This window comes from Diabrotica undecimpunctata, chromosome 5 (genome assembly GCF_040954645.1).
Source record: "Diabrotica undecimpunctata isolate CICGRU chromosome 5, icDiaUnde3, whole genome shotgun sequence".
NCBI lineage: Eukaryota > Metazoa > Arthropoda > Insecta > Coleoptera > Chrysomelidae > Diabrotica > Diabrotica undecimpunctata.
Genome location: NC_092807.1, coordinates 114,507,037 through 114,526,090, shown reverse-complemented (window position 1 = coordinate 114,526,090; position 19,054 = coordinate 114,507,037). Strand labels below are relative to the sequence as shown.

General features: G+C 33.7%; 2 protein-coding genes across 4 annotated transcripts in view; both read left to right on the top strand.

Annotated features, from left to right (window-relative positions):
• LOC140441695 (WD repeat-containing protein on Y chromosome-like) overlaps window positions 1–5,075 on the top strand; it is a 40,913-nt gene extending 35,838 nt beyond the window's left edge. For both annotated transcript variants that reach the window (XM_072532579.1, XM_072532578.1), the window contains 3 exons: window positions 3,820–3,991; window positions 4,075–4,272; window positions 4,916–5,075. In XM_072532579.1, the coding sequence (XP_072388680.1) occupies window positions 3,820–3,991; window positions 4,075–4,272; window positions 4,916–5,002 (457 nt within the window). In that variant the 3' untranslated portion in view covers window positions 5,003–5,075. The remainder of the gene's footprint in view (window positions 1–3,819; window positions 3,992–4,074; window positions 4,273–4,915) is intronic.
• Window positions 5,076–14,048: 8,973 nt separating this feature from the next.
• Window positions 14,049–19,054, top strand: part of Oga (O-GlcNAcase) — a 41,548-nt gene continuing 36,542 nt past the window's right edge. For both annotated transcript variants that reach the window (XM_072532575.1, XM_072532574.1), the window contains exons 1-2: window positions 14,049–14,350; window positions 14,658–14,709. In XM_072532575.1, the coding sequence (XP_072388676.1) occupies window positions 14,272–14,350; window positions 14,658–14,709 (131 nt within the window). In that variant the 5' untranslated portion in view covers window positions 14,049–14,271. The remainder of the gene's footprint in view (window positions 14,351–14,657; window positions 14,710–19,054) is intronic.

Here is a 19,054-nt window from a genome sequence, read left to right as displayed (position 1 = left end):
AGAGGTACCCCCTTCGCCCTACATCGAGAGCTTATTTGAGGAAGCTTCTTCGGAAGTTTAAACAAACAGGTAGTGTTCAAGATGTCAAACAATCTATTCGACCAACAATTAGTGGTGACAAAAAAATTGACATGATTTTAGAAATGGTAGTGAACCCTGCTTCTTATACAGCCCAAGTTGCATCCATCTATGGAATCAGTCAATAGACAGTATACCGAGTGTTGGCTGAAAACAAATTTCATCCATACAAATTAAAAATTGTGCACCAACTTTTAGATGATGACCCCGACCGAAGAGTAGAATTCTCTGAAAATATGTCAATTTGTTTTAGTGACAAAAAGTACTTTTTTTCTCAATGGAAATATAACACACACAATGTGAGGTATTGGAGTGATACAAATCCTCACGTCTCACCTCAAAAACTTCAATGTCCATCGGAAGGAGAAGGAAAAAGCTGGAAAGTGCCGAAACGCAACAGCGGAAAAATAACAGATGATGAAGGCAATCTTGCCATAACCAAAGAAGATAAATAGAAAGAATACTTGGAGAAACTTTTCCACGACCTTAAAACAGTACAAGAACCCACCATTGAAGAAAATTCAGGACCTGAAATCCTACCAGACGAAATAACAGCAGCCGTGAGACAAATGAAGGATGGAAAGGCACCGAGACTTGATGAAATTCCTGCAGAACTGTTAAAGCAATTATATGCAGAACAAATAAAAATAATAACAAATATTTAATGAAATATACAAGGCAGGAAAATACCAGTCTTCTTCTTCAAGTGCCATCTCCGCGGCGGAGGTCGGCAATCATCATAGCTATTCGAACTTTTGAGACGGCTGCTCTGAAAAGTTCATTTGATGTACATCCGTACCACTCTCTCAGGTTGCGCAGCCATGACATTCTACGCCTCCCTATGCTTCTCTTTCCTTGGATCTTTCCCTGCATGATCAGTTGGAGCAAGGTGTATTTCTCTCCACGTGTAATATGTCCGAGATATTCCAATTTTTTTGTTTTTATTGAATTTAAAATTTCCATTTCTTTGTTCATCCTTCTCAGAACCTCTTTGTTTGTGACGTGTTCTGTCCATGATATTTTCAGAATTCTTCTGTACACCCACAGCTCAAATGATTCCAGTTTTTTCATTGATGTAGCATTCAAGGTCCAAGATTCCATTCCATAAAATAAGGTCGAAAAAACATAGCACCTCGCCAACCTAACTCTTAGTTCCAGTTTTAAATCCCTGGTACATAGAACTCTTCTCATTTTGTTGAAATTTGCTCTAGCCTTTTCTATTCTTATTTTTATCTCCTGATTGTAATCATTTGTGGAGTTAATCATTGTTCCCAGGTATGCATATTTGTCCACTTGTTCGACGTTGGTTTCGTTTATTAGAAGATTCTCGTTATTTCTTTGAGTTTTCGATATTCTCATAAATTTCGTCTTCTTGACATTCATTGTTAGACCATATTTTTTTCCATACTCTGCTATTGTGGTCACCAGTCTCTGAAGATCTTCAATGTTTTCGGCTAAAATCACAGTGTCGTCCGCATATCTAATGTTGTTAATGGGAACTCCATTTACCTTTATTCCAGCTGTTTCACCCTCAAGAGCTTTTTTCAGGACCTCTTCGGAGTAGGCGTTGAAAAGAATTGGCAACAATACGCATCCCTGTCTTACTCCACATCTAATTTCAATTTCTTCTGACAGCTGTTCGTTAACACGTACTTTTGCTCGCTGTTTATAGTATAAATTTGATATGATCCTGAGGTCGTTGTAATCAATCTTCTTTGATTTCAGGACATTCATTAAATGTTTATGTCGTACTTTATCGAATGCTTTATTATAGTCAATAAAACATGCGTATATATCTTGATTGACGTCCAGGCATCTTTGTATTAGTATATTAAGTGAAAAAAGAGCTTCACGTGTTCCTAGGCCTTTGCGGAAACCAAATTGTGTATTATTAACGTCTATGTCCAGTTAGAGTCCAAAATACCAGTAGAGTGGCTCAAATCGGAGTTCGTACCATTGAGCCATAATGAGCCATCTGCTAAAGCTGTTTTTAAAAGTCATCCACAAAAGAATTTACCGGAAATGAGAGCAACAAATTGCACCCAATCAGTTTGGATTTGTGAACGCCGTTGGTACGAAGGAAGCTTTGTTTAGAGTGCAGATATTGTTTCAGAAATCTAAAGATGTCAGCTGTGATGTTTTTTCATGCCTGATTGACTACAAGAAGGCTTTCGATAGAGTCAGGTACAACAAATGATGGAAGTGCTGAAGAAGACAGGGATTGACGGAAGAGACCTAAAAATAATAGCTAACCTATATTGTAATCAATCAGCGGTGCTCCGAATAGATTCAATATTTTAAAGAAGAGGAAGATGAACCTCAGGATAAATCATTTATATAGCTATCGAAAATTGCAAATGTTGTACCATGTAATACACTGATGATGGACTTTTTAGTCCCAAAACGTTCTGTGATGTAACCCGAAAGGGTCTTTTTAATTATATAACTTTTATAAAGGATTTTATAACTTTAATAAAACTTTTATTATACTTTTATTTTGCATAAGCGATTTTATTACATTGATTATAAATTAATTTTTTGTTCTAACAATAATTTATTGATCACCGTTTTCCAATCCGTGCGTATGATTACCCTCATGGATGGGGAATCGTGTGCAAATGAACTTCTTTTTTTTTAATATTATACTTTTGTACATTGTACTTATCTAAAGCGTATTTTAAATATTCAAAGTATAATAATTGGAGCTTACTCTAATGTAGGTACTGGCCGTTATAGTAGACTTCAAGAATTTACAACAGAAGACATTTTTGCTTAAGTGCGCACCATTCCCCACTTTCTCTTACTATTTACTTGCAAGAAGTTCCATTATTTATTTTATGGCAGAGAAATTTGTTTTTAATGATTTTTGAAGTTATACTTCTATACGCGCGTTCGACGTTAGAAATTTGTACGGGAGTGAATCGGCAAAACCATTACATATGTAAGATATAGGTAAGAGAGACAGAAGATATATTTTCTTTCTCTTTCTCTCTCGAGAATAAAAATGTTCCTTTTGTAAATATATTTAATATTTATTAATATTATTATTATTTTTTTATTCATATTATTATCATGGTAAATTAAATATATACGTAAGTAAGTTATGTATATTGTCATTTTTAAATACTTATGAATATTGCACTTTAATTTGTATTGTATTATTATATTGATTTATGTTGCAGTGTATTGTATTATATTTTTATATTAATAACAAAATAAACAATACATTTTAAAACAGAGTATGCGTAAAAAAAATTTTTTTTACATTCAACTCCTTTCATACATATATGAAAATAAAAATATACATTTTCATCAAAATATTGATTCAATCCTTCATTTACTATATTCCTATTACAGGTCAAATATTGTTTATATACAGCAAACGATGCACCATATACCTAATTCTGTTTCTCTTTCTGATCTCTCTTCCCTATAGCATTACATATGTAATGATTGTGCAGATTGACTACCATATAAATTTGTAACGGCGAACGCGTGTATAGAAGTATAACTTCTACTAGCAGTCCCACTGGACTGCCACACCCGTTTTTTACTTTAATGTACAAGGAGATATAAAATAAGTATAATTTTCTGTGAAAATTCCGATTAAGTGCTCAAATTAGTCATTTGCAATGCGCAATGGGTCATTAAACGCGCTTTTTACTAAAAGAGATATAGTTTCAATGGGTGAAATATACTTACAATGGTTTATAATATACCAACCAATGAAAAATGTTTTAGCTGTAGTGCAGATTTTAGCTGTCGAATGTGGACTCTTGGTGGTAGATATATACAAACAATCGGCACATTCAAACAATGGAAAATGGTCCCACCATATGAACCTGTTGATTCTGATTTTGAATTTGACATCCCACCTGATATAAAAAGAGTAGCCAGCTCTACTACATTGCGAGTAAAGTCTATCATTTACTATTTTATTATTACTTTTGTATTCAAATGGATAGATAATTTATATTAGTTATATAAACTTTTAAGGTACTAAGTGGTGGATCATTCCCAAAAAGATTGACTATAAAGCAATTAAAAAAAATGCAAGAGAAAGATCACATTCACATTGATAATGAGAAGATTTATGGACAATCCTTACAAGATCCTATTCTTGGACGCTATTTTAATATTCCAGAGAGAACAGTTAGACAAAGGGATATCGAGTTCGATACTTCATTTCCATATGTAATTATTCATTTTTATTTTTTTTTTATTATACTTTTTGCATCGTATCTTATATAGCACTGGGAATATTGACTGTGAAATAATCGTAGAAATATAATAAGCCAGGTGCAACAAAATTACCATTTGCGCCCATTTAAGTTGTTCGCCCAGCATAAAAGAAGAATGTGCTAACAATCACCACAATCTAGTATTATTGTTAATAGAAATATATCATCACAGCATTATTTCTAGTTCCAACGCTTAGTGCTCCAGGGATTAATACATTTATATCCTCTCTTGGATCGACCCACATGTGGCCACATAAAATTAGCTCCTATTATGACTCTCCTTCACTGTATTACCTCTAAGTATGTTTCCTAATTGATCGTAGAAAGCTTTTAACTTCAACTACATTATCTTTCATTCTTCTATAAGCAATTATACCAAATTCATTCCTAGTGTAACTTTTCCTCACAAACCAATACCATACCAATTTGTATCCTTCATCTAGTTCTTTCCCCCCCTTAGTTAGAACCCAGGAATGCAAATTCGAGTCTCTTTTTGCTTCAGGAACATTTTACCTAGGAGCATGTCAGCATAATTTCTGTTATGTTAAAGAGAGTATTTTTTACAAAAAACTGACGTGAAATTTAAAACATTTCAGATTCCTGTGTATCAGCACCTTATCACTCCTCCACCAGTAACTATCGAAAGAAAGAAAACTCAACATAAATATCTACCGCAAGAATAAAAAATAGATCCATTACAGATATTTATATAAATGTTTTATACATATAACATATACAATAAAATAATATTTCCTTACAGTGTATTTGTATATTATTTTTTATTTATTACTAAAACAAACATGAACACTAAAAAGAAAATAACTTAAAAATATAAGATATTATTTGAAAATCTAAGAAGTCTTGATGACAAATTAAAACAAAGAAAAAGTTTGGAGGACTAAAAATTGAATACGCATGAACAGTATCATGCTTGTTGATACAGTCTTTAGAGGGCCCCGATCTTCTGTTTCCTACGCCGTACTGTTAGGTTCTTTTTTTTGTATAACACCTGTGCGATGTTTGTATACTGCTATCTGGTCACAAATGATCAATTATCAGGTATTTTCTGACCTAACTTAATAAACAGCAAATACTTAAATCTATGCAAATATGTAATAACTAACTCAAATGGTTTTGTCCTTACGAGTCTTCTCTTTAGTTCAGTGTTGTCAAGAAGCTGGATTGCCTCGACATTCACATGACTATGCAGCCTGTATTGAACTTATATTGACGGTATGTGTTTTCATCTTCACACAGACTGTTGTAGCTTGTATGTGCTCAGTTGCATATTTTAATTCCTCATGATGCAAGATGTTATCTTTAATTATAATAGCGCTTCCTCCTTTAGCTGCATTATCTGGGTGTTCAGTAGAATATACTCTATACCCCTAAATTTTACATATGACTGTTTAGTGAAGTGTGTTTCAGAAACGAGATAGAGAACAATTTTCTCAATATTTAGTACTGCTTGCAACTCGATCTGATGTTGTAACAGTCCATTTGCGTTCCATGCCATTATTTGGAGGTCCTTAGCCATTTCTGATTTTTAGAATAGCTCCTTTAGCGCTATGCTCTAGTCGGGTAACTCTAATATCGATTTGAGTTATTTTGTCATCAATCTTGGTGATCTTTTCCAATATCATTTTTAATGTAATATCAGTTTCTTTTCCTTGTTGCGATGATGCATGTCTCCTTGCATTTTTTATTAAATAGCTGTAACTTCTATTTTCACTGACCTCTGCCGTTTTTAGTTTTTTGCTTTCAATAACTCTATGGGGCGCTTTTATAACATTGTCTTTGTTTGTTCTCTCGTTTCTCATTGTTTGTAATTTTTTATCTACATAACATCTGCTGTAGTTTACAGGATGGTTTTCTCCACAATGAACACATTTTGGTTTATCTTTCGGTGGTTTTTGGCAATCTTTAGTAAGGTGTTTACCATCATTTACACATCTTGGCTCCTGTTTACAGTATTTCTCCACGTGTGTCCTAAAGCCTGATATCTTTTATATTGTGACACTAATCTGGAACTCCTTAATGGCACGATTTCAACTCTCGTACTAAGTATGTCTGTTATGCCGTAAATTCTATTTATATCTTCATCGTGTCTAAATGTTAGGATGGACATAATGTAGTTGTTTTTTAGTTTTCCATTTGAATTTCTTGTCAGCTTGAATGGCTTTATATTGTCGTTTTTGTAGGTCTTTTACTATTTCCTCTGGTGGCCATGTGTGATGTAATTTCTTAACCACTCTAATTGGCCTCTCTTGCTTATTTTCATAAGTATGTTACGAAAGGTTAGTCGTATTTAATTTCTCTATTAAAGCTGTGTAATGATCGCTATTGGCTGTATTAATTTTTATAACTTCACTGTTTATGATTTTTATAGTAAAGGTAATACCAGCCCCAGTCAGGAGCTTGCTCAGGTCAACAGCACTTTGAAAACCTTCTACTACAACCGGAGGTGGTGGTTTTGGTTTTTTTGGTAGAGGGAGGAGATAATGAGGTAGCCATTTTACGTTCATCACTTGCAGATAACCCTGTATGTTGTTCGGCTTTTTCCAGCTGTGCTAATCTCTTTTCCATATCGGCGATTATTTCTCAACCGTAGATTATCCATATTAAGCCTCTTAACATTTTCTTCTGACTGATACCATGCATTAGAAAGCGACTGCTCATTTTGTGAACGTTGTGTATTCTCTGCGAACATCGCATTATTTTGTTGGACTAGTATTGCGTCCGTTTCGGTATGAATAGGAAACATTATAAATATTTAAATATTTCGCTTACCTAAGTCTACTTGAATTTAGCGTGATAGCTTACAGCCATGGCCATTGATATCACTTACGACTAATGATAATTACCACTGATTAGATAGCGTAGCTCTGAATACGTCTGTATACTTAGACGGTCAAATGAATAATGTGTTAGGTTCTGTGCTTGGATTTTCCAATTTTAACTACAGGTGTAACTTTAAATATTTACTCAGTGAAATTTTTACTCTAAACTACATACACAATAAAGATACAGTAGAAATAAACAAACCAATATATTATAAATGTTACGAGGAGCACTCACAAATCATGAATTTAACAGTGTATAAACTAACATACCTACCTCATAAACTATACGAACAAACACCGTAACATAAGATATCGGCGACTTTAATTCCCATTATAAACAGATATATTACAATGACCTCCACTCTCATTGTGACGTCAAGAGTAGGAGATCTGCTGACAGTGGCCTGCGCAATATCATACCTGTTATTATTTGTATCATGGTAACGGTCAATGAATAAGCAAAGGAATAAATAACTAACTGAGCAAGGAGAATTTATCTCTTACCGTAATATTTATTCACTAACGCCAGTTCGCTTAGCTTAAATTCAAAGACGCAGAACAAATTTGAGTTTGCAAGTATGATATTTGAAAAATGTTTAATTTAATTGGAGTGTGGCTCAAACTAAGACTTCGCTACACCACTTACAATATACTAATCATCTACCTCTTATCGACTTCACATAAAAAGGTAATCTTTATTTTAAACTCATCGTAGATTAAAATAAAAAATGTAAACAGAGAATATCAAAATAAAAATTGGCATATTGTATGATATAGTATTGCGATATATCGAAGAAAGTACGAATTAACTGATTCACTCTACATTTATTTTATTTTATACTCTATTACAATAAACTTAAAGAATATATAGATTGGATCCAAATTCATTTTGCACTGGGTTATACAGGTTCCAAATTCAACCAGAACCCACCCTTAACGGATGATACAAAACCCATGTCATATTTGATAGGTAGCTTGGTTTTTTTTAAGGTGATTTTGTAATTTTTCAGCACAAAACATAGGCCCACTTTTGACTGAAGCATTCCAAAGCGGAGACCTGAAAAATAAGTATTAATAAAAAAGTATATAAAGAATGTAAGCATAAAATGTCCAAGTAACCAACCGAGTGAGTTCGACATCTATAGGACGGGAGTCGACCTAGAAGCTGGAAGCTTTATCGGTAACGGTTCTGCACAGAGAGCATATCACACAGAATTCTCCACCTAGATAAACAGCCCCACTCCTAATAAAGGAAAGATTTCCAGAAAGCAATGCAGATATGACATAAAATTTTACCAACAAAAGACTTAAAGTACGTTTTTACAAAAATACACTAAAAGGAAAGGATTGTAGATGTGGAAATACGGATAAATGCACAGAAAGGGCTCTGAAAATTCCTGACCTTTTTATGCAACAGAATGATTAGGCAATTGCTGTGGATTTCTCCGTTAGTAGGGAGGAGAGGACCAGATTACTTGAATATATCCGCTAGAAATAAAAAGGCCATGTACACCGAGTCTCGATTCCTACAGACCATGCCAATCCGCTATCCAGGGAAATAAGTGTTAACAGAATTCAGAAATCCAAATAATTCCCAATTTTTAAAGATTCGACATCCGTAATTTTATCAATCAAGATAATACACTACATATTCATAGTTACTTTTTGAGATCTTCATAAGTAACTTTTTTTATTCCAAACTAATAATTGTTTTGTGATAAAGTAAATTGAATTGAATTAGATACAGTAGTACTATTCGAAATAAATAAAGTTAATATATAGTAATCGAACAGTCACGGCAGAAATGGAGTAGGTATTATTTTGTACAAGGAATGGATAGAACATCTTGTAACGGTGACCAAAAGAAGTGATAGAATAATGAGTGTCTAACTTAATACAGGCAATACCAACGTGAATATCATACAGGTAGGGTGTGAAGAACAGGAAAAAGAAGAATTTTGGTGGGCCCTTGATTGCGAGATACTCGAGATTTCTGTAGACGAAAAGTATTTTATTGGAGGTGATTTGGATGGTAGAGAAGGAGCGGGAATAGAAATAGTTTATGGCGGTTTAGGGATGAGAATAGGAAATGTAAAAAAGTCAACTAAAAGAAGCTATCAACTGTAAAGTGATAAAGGGTAAGTATGTAGGTAGTCAACACCGATCAGTGATAGTGGAGATGGAGATAAAGGTCAGGCGGAATGGCGGAAACAAAAGCAAGTAGGACAACTGAAGTTAAGTGGTGGAAGTTAAGTGATAAGGATTTGGCAATAGTTTTTAAGAGAAAAGTACTGGAAGAGCTTGAGAAAAAAGATACGGTATGTGGCTGGTGGGAAGCCAACAGTAAAATTGTGCTGCATGTGAGAGAGGAAGTGCTAGAAACATGATCTGGTAAAGGGCCCCCTAGAGACAAAGAAACTTGGTGGTGGAACGATAAAGTGCAACAGAAGGTAAGAGAGAAGAAAGAAGCTAGAAAGAGGTTTGACAGGTCTAAAAGAGAGGAAGATAAAGGAAGATAATGAGATATACAAAGTAGCAAAGAGAAAGCCAAAGTGCGCTGTAGCTACTGCTAAGGAAAGATCTTAGCAGTATTAAGATCAGGTATTAAGAGTTGGAAATACCTGAGGGGATGAAAAGGTTATACAGCATTGCTAAAGAAAGGAACATGAATGGTAAGACAATAGAACCAATGCATGGAGAGAGAATGCGATGGTATCATTGTATAAAGATAAAGGAGATATTCGTGACTGTAAAAACTATAAAGGGATAAAGTTAAGAATGAAAACTTGGGGAGAATTGTAGAGCGAAGGTTAAGAAGAGAGACATCGATAGGAGAAGAACAGTTTGGGTTTATGCCAGGAAGGAAGACAACAGATGCCTTGTTTGCTTTGAAACAGTTGAACAGAGAAATGGATTTCTAAGAAGTATGTAAGGCTCGTGAATAATGGAGCGTACACCAAAGTTAGGACTGCTGTCAGATTGACCGAAAGTTTTTCAGTGAGGTTTGATTTGCATTAAGGCTCTTCACTGAGTTCTTATCTATTTAATCTCGTGATGGATTTACTGACAGAAAAAGAGGGGCTTCTTGGTCAATGCTCTTTGCTGATGATACCGTGTTAATAGAGGAGAGCAAAGAAATGTTAGAGGAGAAGTTGGAGGGTTGAAGAAGGGCTATTGAAGATCAGGTCGGGAAAACAGGAAAAAGCAGAAAAATGCAGTATATGTTGGGAACGTGGGATATGTGATGGTAGGGGAGTGGTTCGGGGCATAGGATTGCTTGGGGAAAAACTAGGACGAGTAGGAGAATTTAAATACCGTTAGTTCTAATTAACGAAAAATGATTTAGTAGGTCTAGAAATTGCCTACAAGATACAGGCTGGTTGGTTTAACTGAAAGTAAATTAGCGGGGTAATTTGTGATCGAAAAATCGGGGAAAGGCTAAAAGGAGAGATATATGAGTGTGATGAGACCTGCGTTGGTGTACGGCGGTAAAGTGTGGTTTGTAAAAAAGATTCAGGAAAAGAAGATAAAGTATATTTAAAAACCATCGTTTTAATAGTTACTTTGTTTATCAGTGTAACATTAACTTTACTACTGATTTGAACGACTTCCTCATTACTTTTCTTAGTGTATTAAGTAGTTTAACTGTCATTCTCCCTCCGAAATTTCTGTACTATGAACATCAAAGGTACCGACAAAGCTTTCGCTTCTTGTTGTCTGGTGTATTCTGTGATATTACTTTTCTCATTAGCTTAATAATAAATACTTACCGGAAGTAATCAAATTAAGAGAGCAAAAGTTAGTCGTTCTAACAATAATTATGCTTGAAATGTATAATTCAAATAGCATACCCAAAGACTACAAGTTAAATAATTTGAAAAATAAAAAAAAAATAAATTTAATCACTAAACAGGACAAATGAGCTAATGTCACTGTCAATGAAAGTTATAAACATCAAAATTTACAGTAAACAAGGTATCAAAGACATATCATATTCTTGATCCTTGTTTAACTTATTGTGATTTCTATGGACAAGCGGCTTAATTTTGCAATACTAGTTTCTGTGAGTAAAAAAGAGACCTAGTATAAAAAGTAACTCATGAATAATTTCATGCATGGGAAAAGATAGAGTGGACATACTATAAACAACTGTTTGTATGGGGAAACAAAACTGCTTATACTATTTTCCTTACGATTTCATCATCTCGAGTTTAAGTGAAATGAAAAAAGTAAATAGACGTGAAGTTTGTTAAACGTCACTTTATGTTTAAATGAACTACTCTAGAGATACAGTCGTATAACATTTTTTGTATAAGAGTATAACGCAACTGTTTTTATGGGAAAATAAAACTGTTGCTCCTACTATTTTCCTTAAAATTTCATATTTTTTCACCTATTAGACCTTTCAAGGACTTCAACTAAATATTCCAAAACCAAAATTAGCCAAATCGCTGTAGTCGTTCTCGATTTATTATAAAAAAAAGTTATAAAAACATAAAATGACATCCACAAGGAAACTAAATTAATGTAGCTGGCTGTATACCATGTATTACAAAAAATTTATTTAAAAATTCCTTTATAAAAGGAATAGTATTAAAAGCCCTATCGGGCTACATCACAGAATGTTTTCGGAATTAATATTCCATTATCAGTGCTATAACCTGATGTACATGTTTGAAGCCATTAAATATATGGGTAAAAACCCTTTAAATGTTATTTATAATAACATGTGTTATATTTAAACGTCATTATATGATATTTTATAACTACATGGATAATATGAACTAAAACTGGAGAAGTGAAGTCATATCAAACATTTTAAATTTACAATTAAAAAAAAGAAGAGTCATTCATCGAGATAAAAAATATCCTATCTCCTAAGTCGGACCAACAAATACACTTTCAAAAAATTGTATTGGTTCAGAGGTTTTTGAATATTAGCTTGGACAAATACCGTGTGATGCGAAGCCTACTCTGTATAAATAGGCCAAAAAACTTCACTTCAATATTATATTATTCTCTATCAGGGCCATCTAATCCGAAGTGCAAATTCGCGTTAGCCTTGCGCAGCTACGTCACTCGCAGCGTAGTATTCACATTGTATACATAAGCACTCTTAACTTAGCCACCCTAAATAAGGATATTTTGCATATTATTTTACTTTCTTCATACATTTCAAATAAAAACAAATGTTTATATTGTTTTCTTAGTCAAATATATTTAATTTTTATGCGACTTAGAACTAATAAGGTATTAGTACAAACAAATAGCTACTGAGTTAGGTACCTACATACTTGCACTTTTCATAAACTTTTGAGAAGGAAAAAATTTTTTATATTATACATAATTGGTAAATATATACTTAAATTTAAATAAAACAACAGTCACTTACAGACGTACGATGCCAATTTTCAAAATAAATATTACGATCGCGTTAATTCTTGCTAAATAACTATAATATATAAAACAGTTTTTAAACAATTTACGTTTAAAAATATAAAATTATATACATTATGCGATAGTTTTTTGTATTTACTTGTATTAGTACGTGGCTAAAACAATTTTTTTATTAAAATCTTTTTAACGGAAGTACACACGCGACCGAAAAAATGTTTTCTTAGCATCTTGACGGCAATCAATATTAACACAGACTTGACATATTGCGGACTACAGACTTGAAATATATTGCTTGCCAATAAATATGGTATCTCCACTTTTTCCAAATGAGCCATAAATTCGTTAGAAGATTTATATAGTCCACCTTCTGTCAAATGACTACGTCGATCTTTGGTTAGTTAAATTTGGTAACTTGCGTTTAAGCTTGCTACAAATAAATTCTCCTTAATGTCCTAGTCCATCATATCCTAAATCAACGAGTTCTTTACAGAGGACTATGTCATCTCCATCCGTAGGATTGGTGTCAATGATTGTTTTTTTAAGCAAGCTTTTCTACCATACTACCGCTAATAGTTAATGTAGGAGTACCATCGTCTTCTACATTACATTAATTTAAAAAGGCACCTTCGTTTTTTTTTCCATTAAATAAAAACGCAGTCGGTATTTAAAATTTAAAGAAGTTGGATGATCGTTTAAACCACCTTTCGCTCTTATGACCCTAAAAAAAATTCTCCAAGGGATCTTGGTTTAAGCGCCTCGTCAAAAGGTAGTTTATATTGTATCGTTTGCCTACATCTTCGAGCAGCAACTGCAAAGCCTTATTTGATATAAGAATACCTACAACGTTTTGGAAAATGTTATAAATGTGTTTTTACTTTGATATATTGTGTTACCTTTTTGGAACGAAAGCAATGATTTCTTGCCTTTAACTCGCATTGTTGAAATCATATCAGACACTCTCTGCAAAATTTATTTTGCGCTTCTACTCCACCAGACCTCAGGTTTCATCATAGGCGATTTCTTGTTGGTAACAATATCTTTTTTCAAACCCCGATAATTTTTCGGCCGATAATTCAGCAGTTGATGTTTAAGATTTACAGAAAGTCAGTCTCTGTAAAATGTTTTGAACAAATATAAGCCGTCTTTGGGTTAAATTTATCTTTCCTACCGGTGGCATGCACACATTGTTTAATTAGATTTTCCTCTTTAGGGAAACGAAAAAGCCTCGTGTCAGGGCAACAGCCAAAAACCGCACAATGCATATCGTAAAAATTAAAAATATATCTGTGAGATATGTGAGAAAACTTCGAAACTGATAACTCCACTCTACGGATGCTAGTTTCTAACTGATTACGCTGCGGGTGACGTCACTCCCTGGCCGACGGTCATGCTGTATGCGCAATATGTTACCTTTGTCGTTTAATATACCATGATTCTCTATCTGCTTTTTCAATACTGGCAAAGGCGCAACCAATTGTGACAGCAACTGCAGTTTGTGACTTTTGTGAGTGACAGATAAAACGCAAGTGTAAATAAAGAAAGTATCTAGGTTGGAAATTATTTTTAAATGATAATTATATCTACAATAATTAGTGTCATTAGTGCAAACTAAAGAATTTTAAACATTGATTTTAAAATTATTTCGTGCATCGTCTTCCTACAAATCGGTTTTTTTAAAACAAACTTTCCAGTAAAGAGTGAAGAAGGTAAAAATGGCCGAGGATTCAAATCTACCTACATCAGAAAATTTAAATACAAAAAATGGAAATTTCATATGTGGGGTAGTGGAAGGTATGATTCCAATAATATTTTAAAAAAATAAACTAATAGTTTTCTACGTATATTTAATGAAATTTTCGGCTTACATCTGTTTCACAAACTTTTGCTGATATTATATAGGGTCATTGCTCTAGTTACTTGATATAAGGAATGATTATTTACAAATTTAGACCCCAAGCCCTTAAATTTGACATGAGGCTTCAAACAGTTATCAATGTAAAATGTTGTTAGACACACTTTGTCTAAAATAGTGTGTAAATATTATGCTGATGTATTTAGAATTTTTCATATTTGTGTTACATTATTTTTTGTTTCTTAGGATTCTATGGTAGACCATGGACAACTGAACAAAGAAAGGACCTTTTTCAAAAGTAAGTATGTTTAAATGAAATCTCAGATTTATTTCTTGGGATTGATTATTATTTATAGCCTTGGAAACAAATCAAGAGACCATGAAAACAAAATACTGCACAAACTTTTTTTTGAAAAATGAGATATTAATGTTATCTAATACTAGAGTGAATTTGTTGTATCTACTTTACAAATATTATATTTTAGGCTATAGACTTAAAGTATAATATATCTAAAGCATGCACTATATACTAAGCATTTTGGTGGTAAGTACTGAGCATCTATATTCTTTGGTACTGATAATAGGCAATAATGGTTGTATCTACATGATTTTAGACTTAAGACTGATCTTAGAGTTACAAACACAGACCACTGTGGTTACAAACACTGGAGCTGCTAAGTAAATGTCACTTATTGTCAAAATTGCTTAGTAAACATCACTTTTTGTGCTTACTAAACATCACTAAAATTGCTTAGTAATTACACTTAATGAACTGTGAGCACATTCATTTATCATATCAATCATATAAACTGGTAGCCTACTCAAAAAATAGTATTTTTTAGTTTATTGTTTATTTTTATACATTATAATATTAAATTGCATATCGTCGTTGCGCGAGCAAAATCTGCTATGTGTAGAAAACTAAATTTTACAGGGGAGACATAAAACTGTTTTGTTTGAAAATGGTACGTTGTGTAAGATAGTTGTTTATGGAAGATATATGTAGAATAATCATATGGTTAATGTAAAAGCGTATTTTACTAAGTCTGAAATAGGCACTGAGATTTATTTTTGTTTTTGTGAAAAAAAAATTACATAGCAGATTTTACTTGGGAGATTTTAGTAAATATCAGATTTTGCCTAACATGTTCAAACAAATTGTTTCTTTTATTATTGATTTAAAAATAAAACAAATGAACATCCAACTATATTTATTGAGAATTAAACAAAAACAGAAACAAAAATTAGAAATTTCTAAACGAAACATTAAATTTACTGAAACATTTTGTAGTTTAGTTTGAACTTATTTGTGTGTCAAACTGTCATAGAATGCATGACTTTCCCGGTCTATAAATCTTTTGAGATCTTGCAAATTATCATATTTTTGCTTGTCAATAGGTCGAGGACTATCATAAAGCTTAGGTATAGGGTTGAAGAGTGTGTTAGGGCGTCTTCGTGGCAGCAAAGCATAGTCCTCAGGATGTCGAAGTTTGAAGTATACACACCCATCAGGAGTGTATTTGAGTGCTCGTATGTCGACAACTCGTGCATCTCCTACAGACTTCCCCGGTCTTATGCTTTTGAAATTTGATGGGACACTTTCATAGTTTAAAAAAAACTCGTAATGTACTTGATTCACAAAATAAGGCTGGCGCGGTCGTGCTGATTTCATTAGTGTTACATAGTGAGATGGCGTCCATATTGGAGCTATGAACACAGATTCCAGTGTCGAGTGAACCGAGTCTACTTCCATCATAGTATGACCAGATTCAAGTATGATCTGCTGAATTGTGATATTCAATTCTTTAGCCAGATCACTTAGAGCACTGCACAAAACTTTGTTTCGGTTCTGATAATTGCAACCATCGGATACCAAAACGAACTCTGTATAACTACGCGGACAGTTACGAATGAAGTCCACAATACATGACGTAAATTCGTTTGATGATACCTGGCCATCGGCTACGTGACATACGTACATGAATACATCTCTTGATTTTAGGTTATATAATGTAAAATTATACAACTGAAGTTTATGCCTATAGTAAGCAAGAGATGCGAGCAGTTTTGGACTCAATAGAACACACTGCAAATCCATCGTTACTACAAGTCTTGTTTCTGAAGCAGACTCTTTTGCAGCTGCCTTGGCTTCACGTGCTTCATTCTTCATTACAATGTCAAGATCATACTCGGACTTGCTTACATTTCTAGTTTCAAACTCAACACACTTGTCGCATTGGTCTTTGCGAGGATGATGTATGGAGATTTTCTTTTTATTTAATATTTGGCACATAATCTTACGTGACACTGAATCAATATTATTTTCTACACACCAGTGTTTGTAGATTTTGTGCATATTATTGTATGATTTAAAATTACTTTCAACATACTGATATTCTGTCTGACTCCTGCAATAATGATTTGGAACTTTCAGTAAGAGTTCAATCCAACTTTCAACATTTTTACGATTAATTTCTGATTTTGATACAGAGTTGCTTTCTTCTTCTACAGCTGGCTCTGTTACATCGTTTGTGCCTGTAGTATTTGCTGGTGCCGTCCATCGTAAAAATGTATAACTACCAAGATTAAGTGTGTTTAGAAAAAACATTCGACACACAAAGATTCGATTGCCTGACGAAGGTGATTTTAAATGGCAATCACGTGAACAGGTTTTCTTCGGTTCGACGTTGTTTTGATTACCTCTTTTTCTTTGTTTCGGAGAGTGTATGTCAACATTACTTTGTACGAAAACTCTTTTTGCCTCCCAACTTGTTAAATTCCAAAACATAATGTTAATCTCTTTTCTTTCGTCGTGTGTTATTTGGGCACATAAATGAGTTCTTTTTGTTTTCTGTTGGACATCGTCATGTTTACATCTTGGCAGTACACCTCTCTCCTGTCTTTCTACTGCCTGAGTTATCTTTCCTTTTTCATTTTTCTCGAAGCCAATGTATGTTTTTCCCATCAATCGATTCTTTTTAGCTGTCCGTCTCTTATAAGCTCTTTTCCTGGATAACCTAGTAATGGATTCCTCAGTTTGGTAGACCGCAGCTATGTCCTGGGGTTGGTCGACCGTAGGTGTGTCCTGGGGTTGGTCGACCGTAGGTGTGTCCTGGGGCTGTTCGACCACAGCTGTGTCGAGAGGTTGGTTTACCGTAAGCGTGTGTTTAGGTTGATTGACAGCAGTCGTGTCCTGGGTCTGATAGACCGCAGTTGTATTCTCAGGCTTGTCGACAGCTGGTTTGTCTGAAGAAACAAGTTATTACAATATGCACACACTGCACCATAGAACAGATAAGTTGTGTTGCGTGGTAGCGACGCACGGCCGCTAGAGTTTATAAATAATGGACTGATAGACTGCAGTTGTATTCTCAGGCTTGTCGACAGCTGGTTTGTCTGAAGAAACAAGTTATTACAATATGCACACACTGCACCATAGAACAGATAAGTTGTGTTGCGTGGTAGCGACGCACGGCCGCTAGAGTTTATAAATAATAAACTATTCCAATCCAACGCCAACTGCGAACGCGGACGGCAGCGAAAAGTTTATAAATCGCCCGTATAATACTGCATTGTGTGTAAAAAGTACATACTCAGTCAAATTCATAATGAAATTAACACAAAAGAATGTATTTTTAATATAAAAGTGCCTAAAATATAGTTACAGCGGAGAATTTAATAAAGTTAAAATCTGTTAAGTGCACGTAGTCTCTCAACTTTTACAAAGAGCAATTTCGGTTATATGCAATTTTAGTACTTAGCAGATTTTACCTCACCTGAACACATAGCAGATTTTAACCAAAAGTTTATAACTTGGTTAATTCTATTCATAGCCTAGAGCAGATTATACCAATGTGTTAAGAATTAAATTTTGGGAATTTCTGTGCTCATAACTCAATTTCACCAAAAAGTGTACATAGCAGATTTTGCTCGCGCAACGACGATATGTAAACATTGAATTATGAACATAGTAAGTGATGTACTAAAAATTTAGAGCAAAGTTGTTTATTTTGCTACCATAATCTCAAATTGACCAAATTGTGTTTATAAAGAGAGAGAAACCTTCTTTATTGATCACAAGTACCAAAAGGCCATCTACTAAAGTCTTTCAGCCAATTTACATAATTATACTAAATATAATACAGTAATTAATAAAAAAAGTGGTATTTACAATACTGTCAGACTATTAAGTTATAACCATGAAAGGAAAGACACTAAAAGAAAGTTGTTTATTGTTTTGTATCTACAGTAAGTGTTTTCAGGTATCTTCAAAACGTGAAGCTCAATCAATTGCATGTTTTTTTTCTTATTAGAGAAAAATTTAAACAAATTATTGAGTCTCATTTATAGGTTCTATTCCAGTTTTATTGTAAAGTGCTCTCTTTGATGGATTATCTAGTGGGTTATCAGGATGATGTGTTTCACAAAAATAAAAACATTTACAAACATTTTGTCAATCTTCAAACTCGATGCTCTCCACAAAACCACATAAATACCATGAAACTCTACCTCATAATAAATTGGACCACATAGTAATAGAACAATATATGGAATCTTTTAACACATCAATATGTCATTATCATAGGTGATAAGCACCCAGGCAACGCTACTTACCAAGATGTGTGAACATTAAAGATATGTTT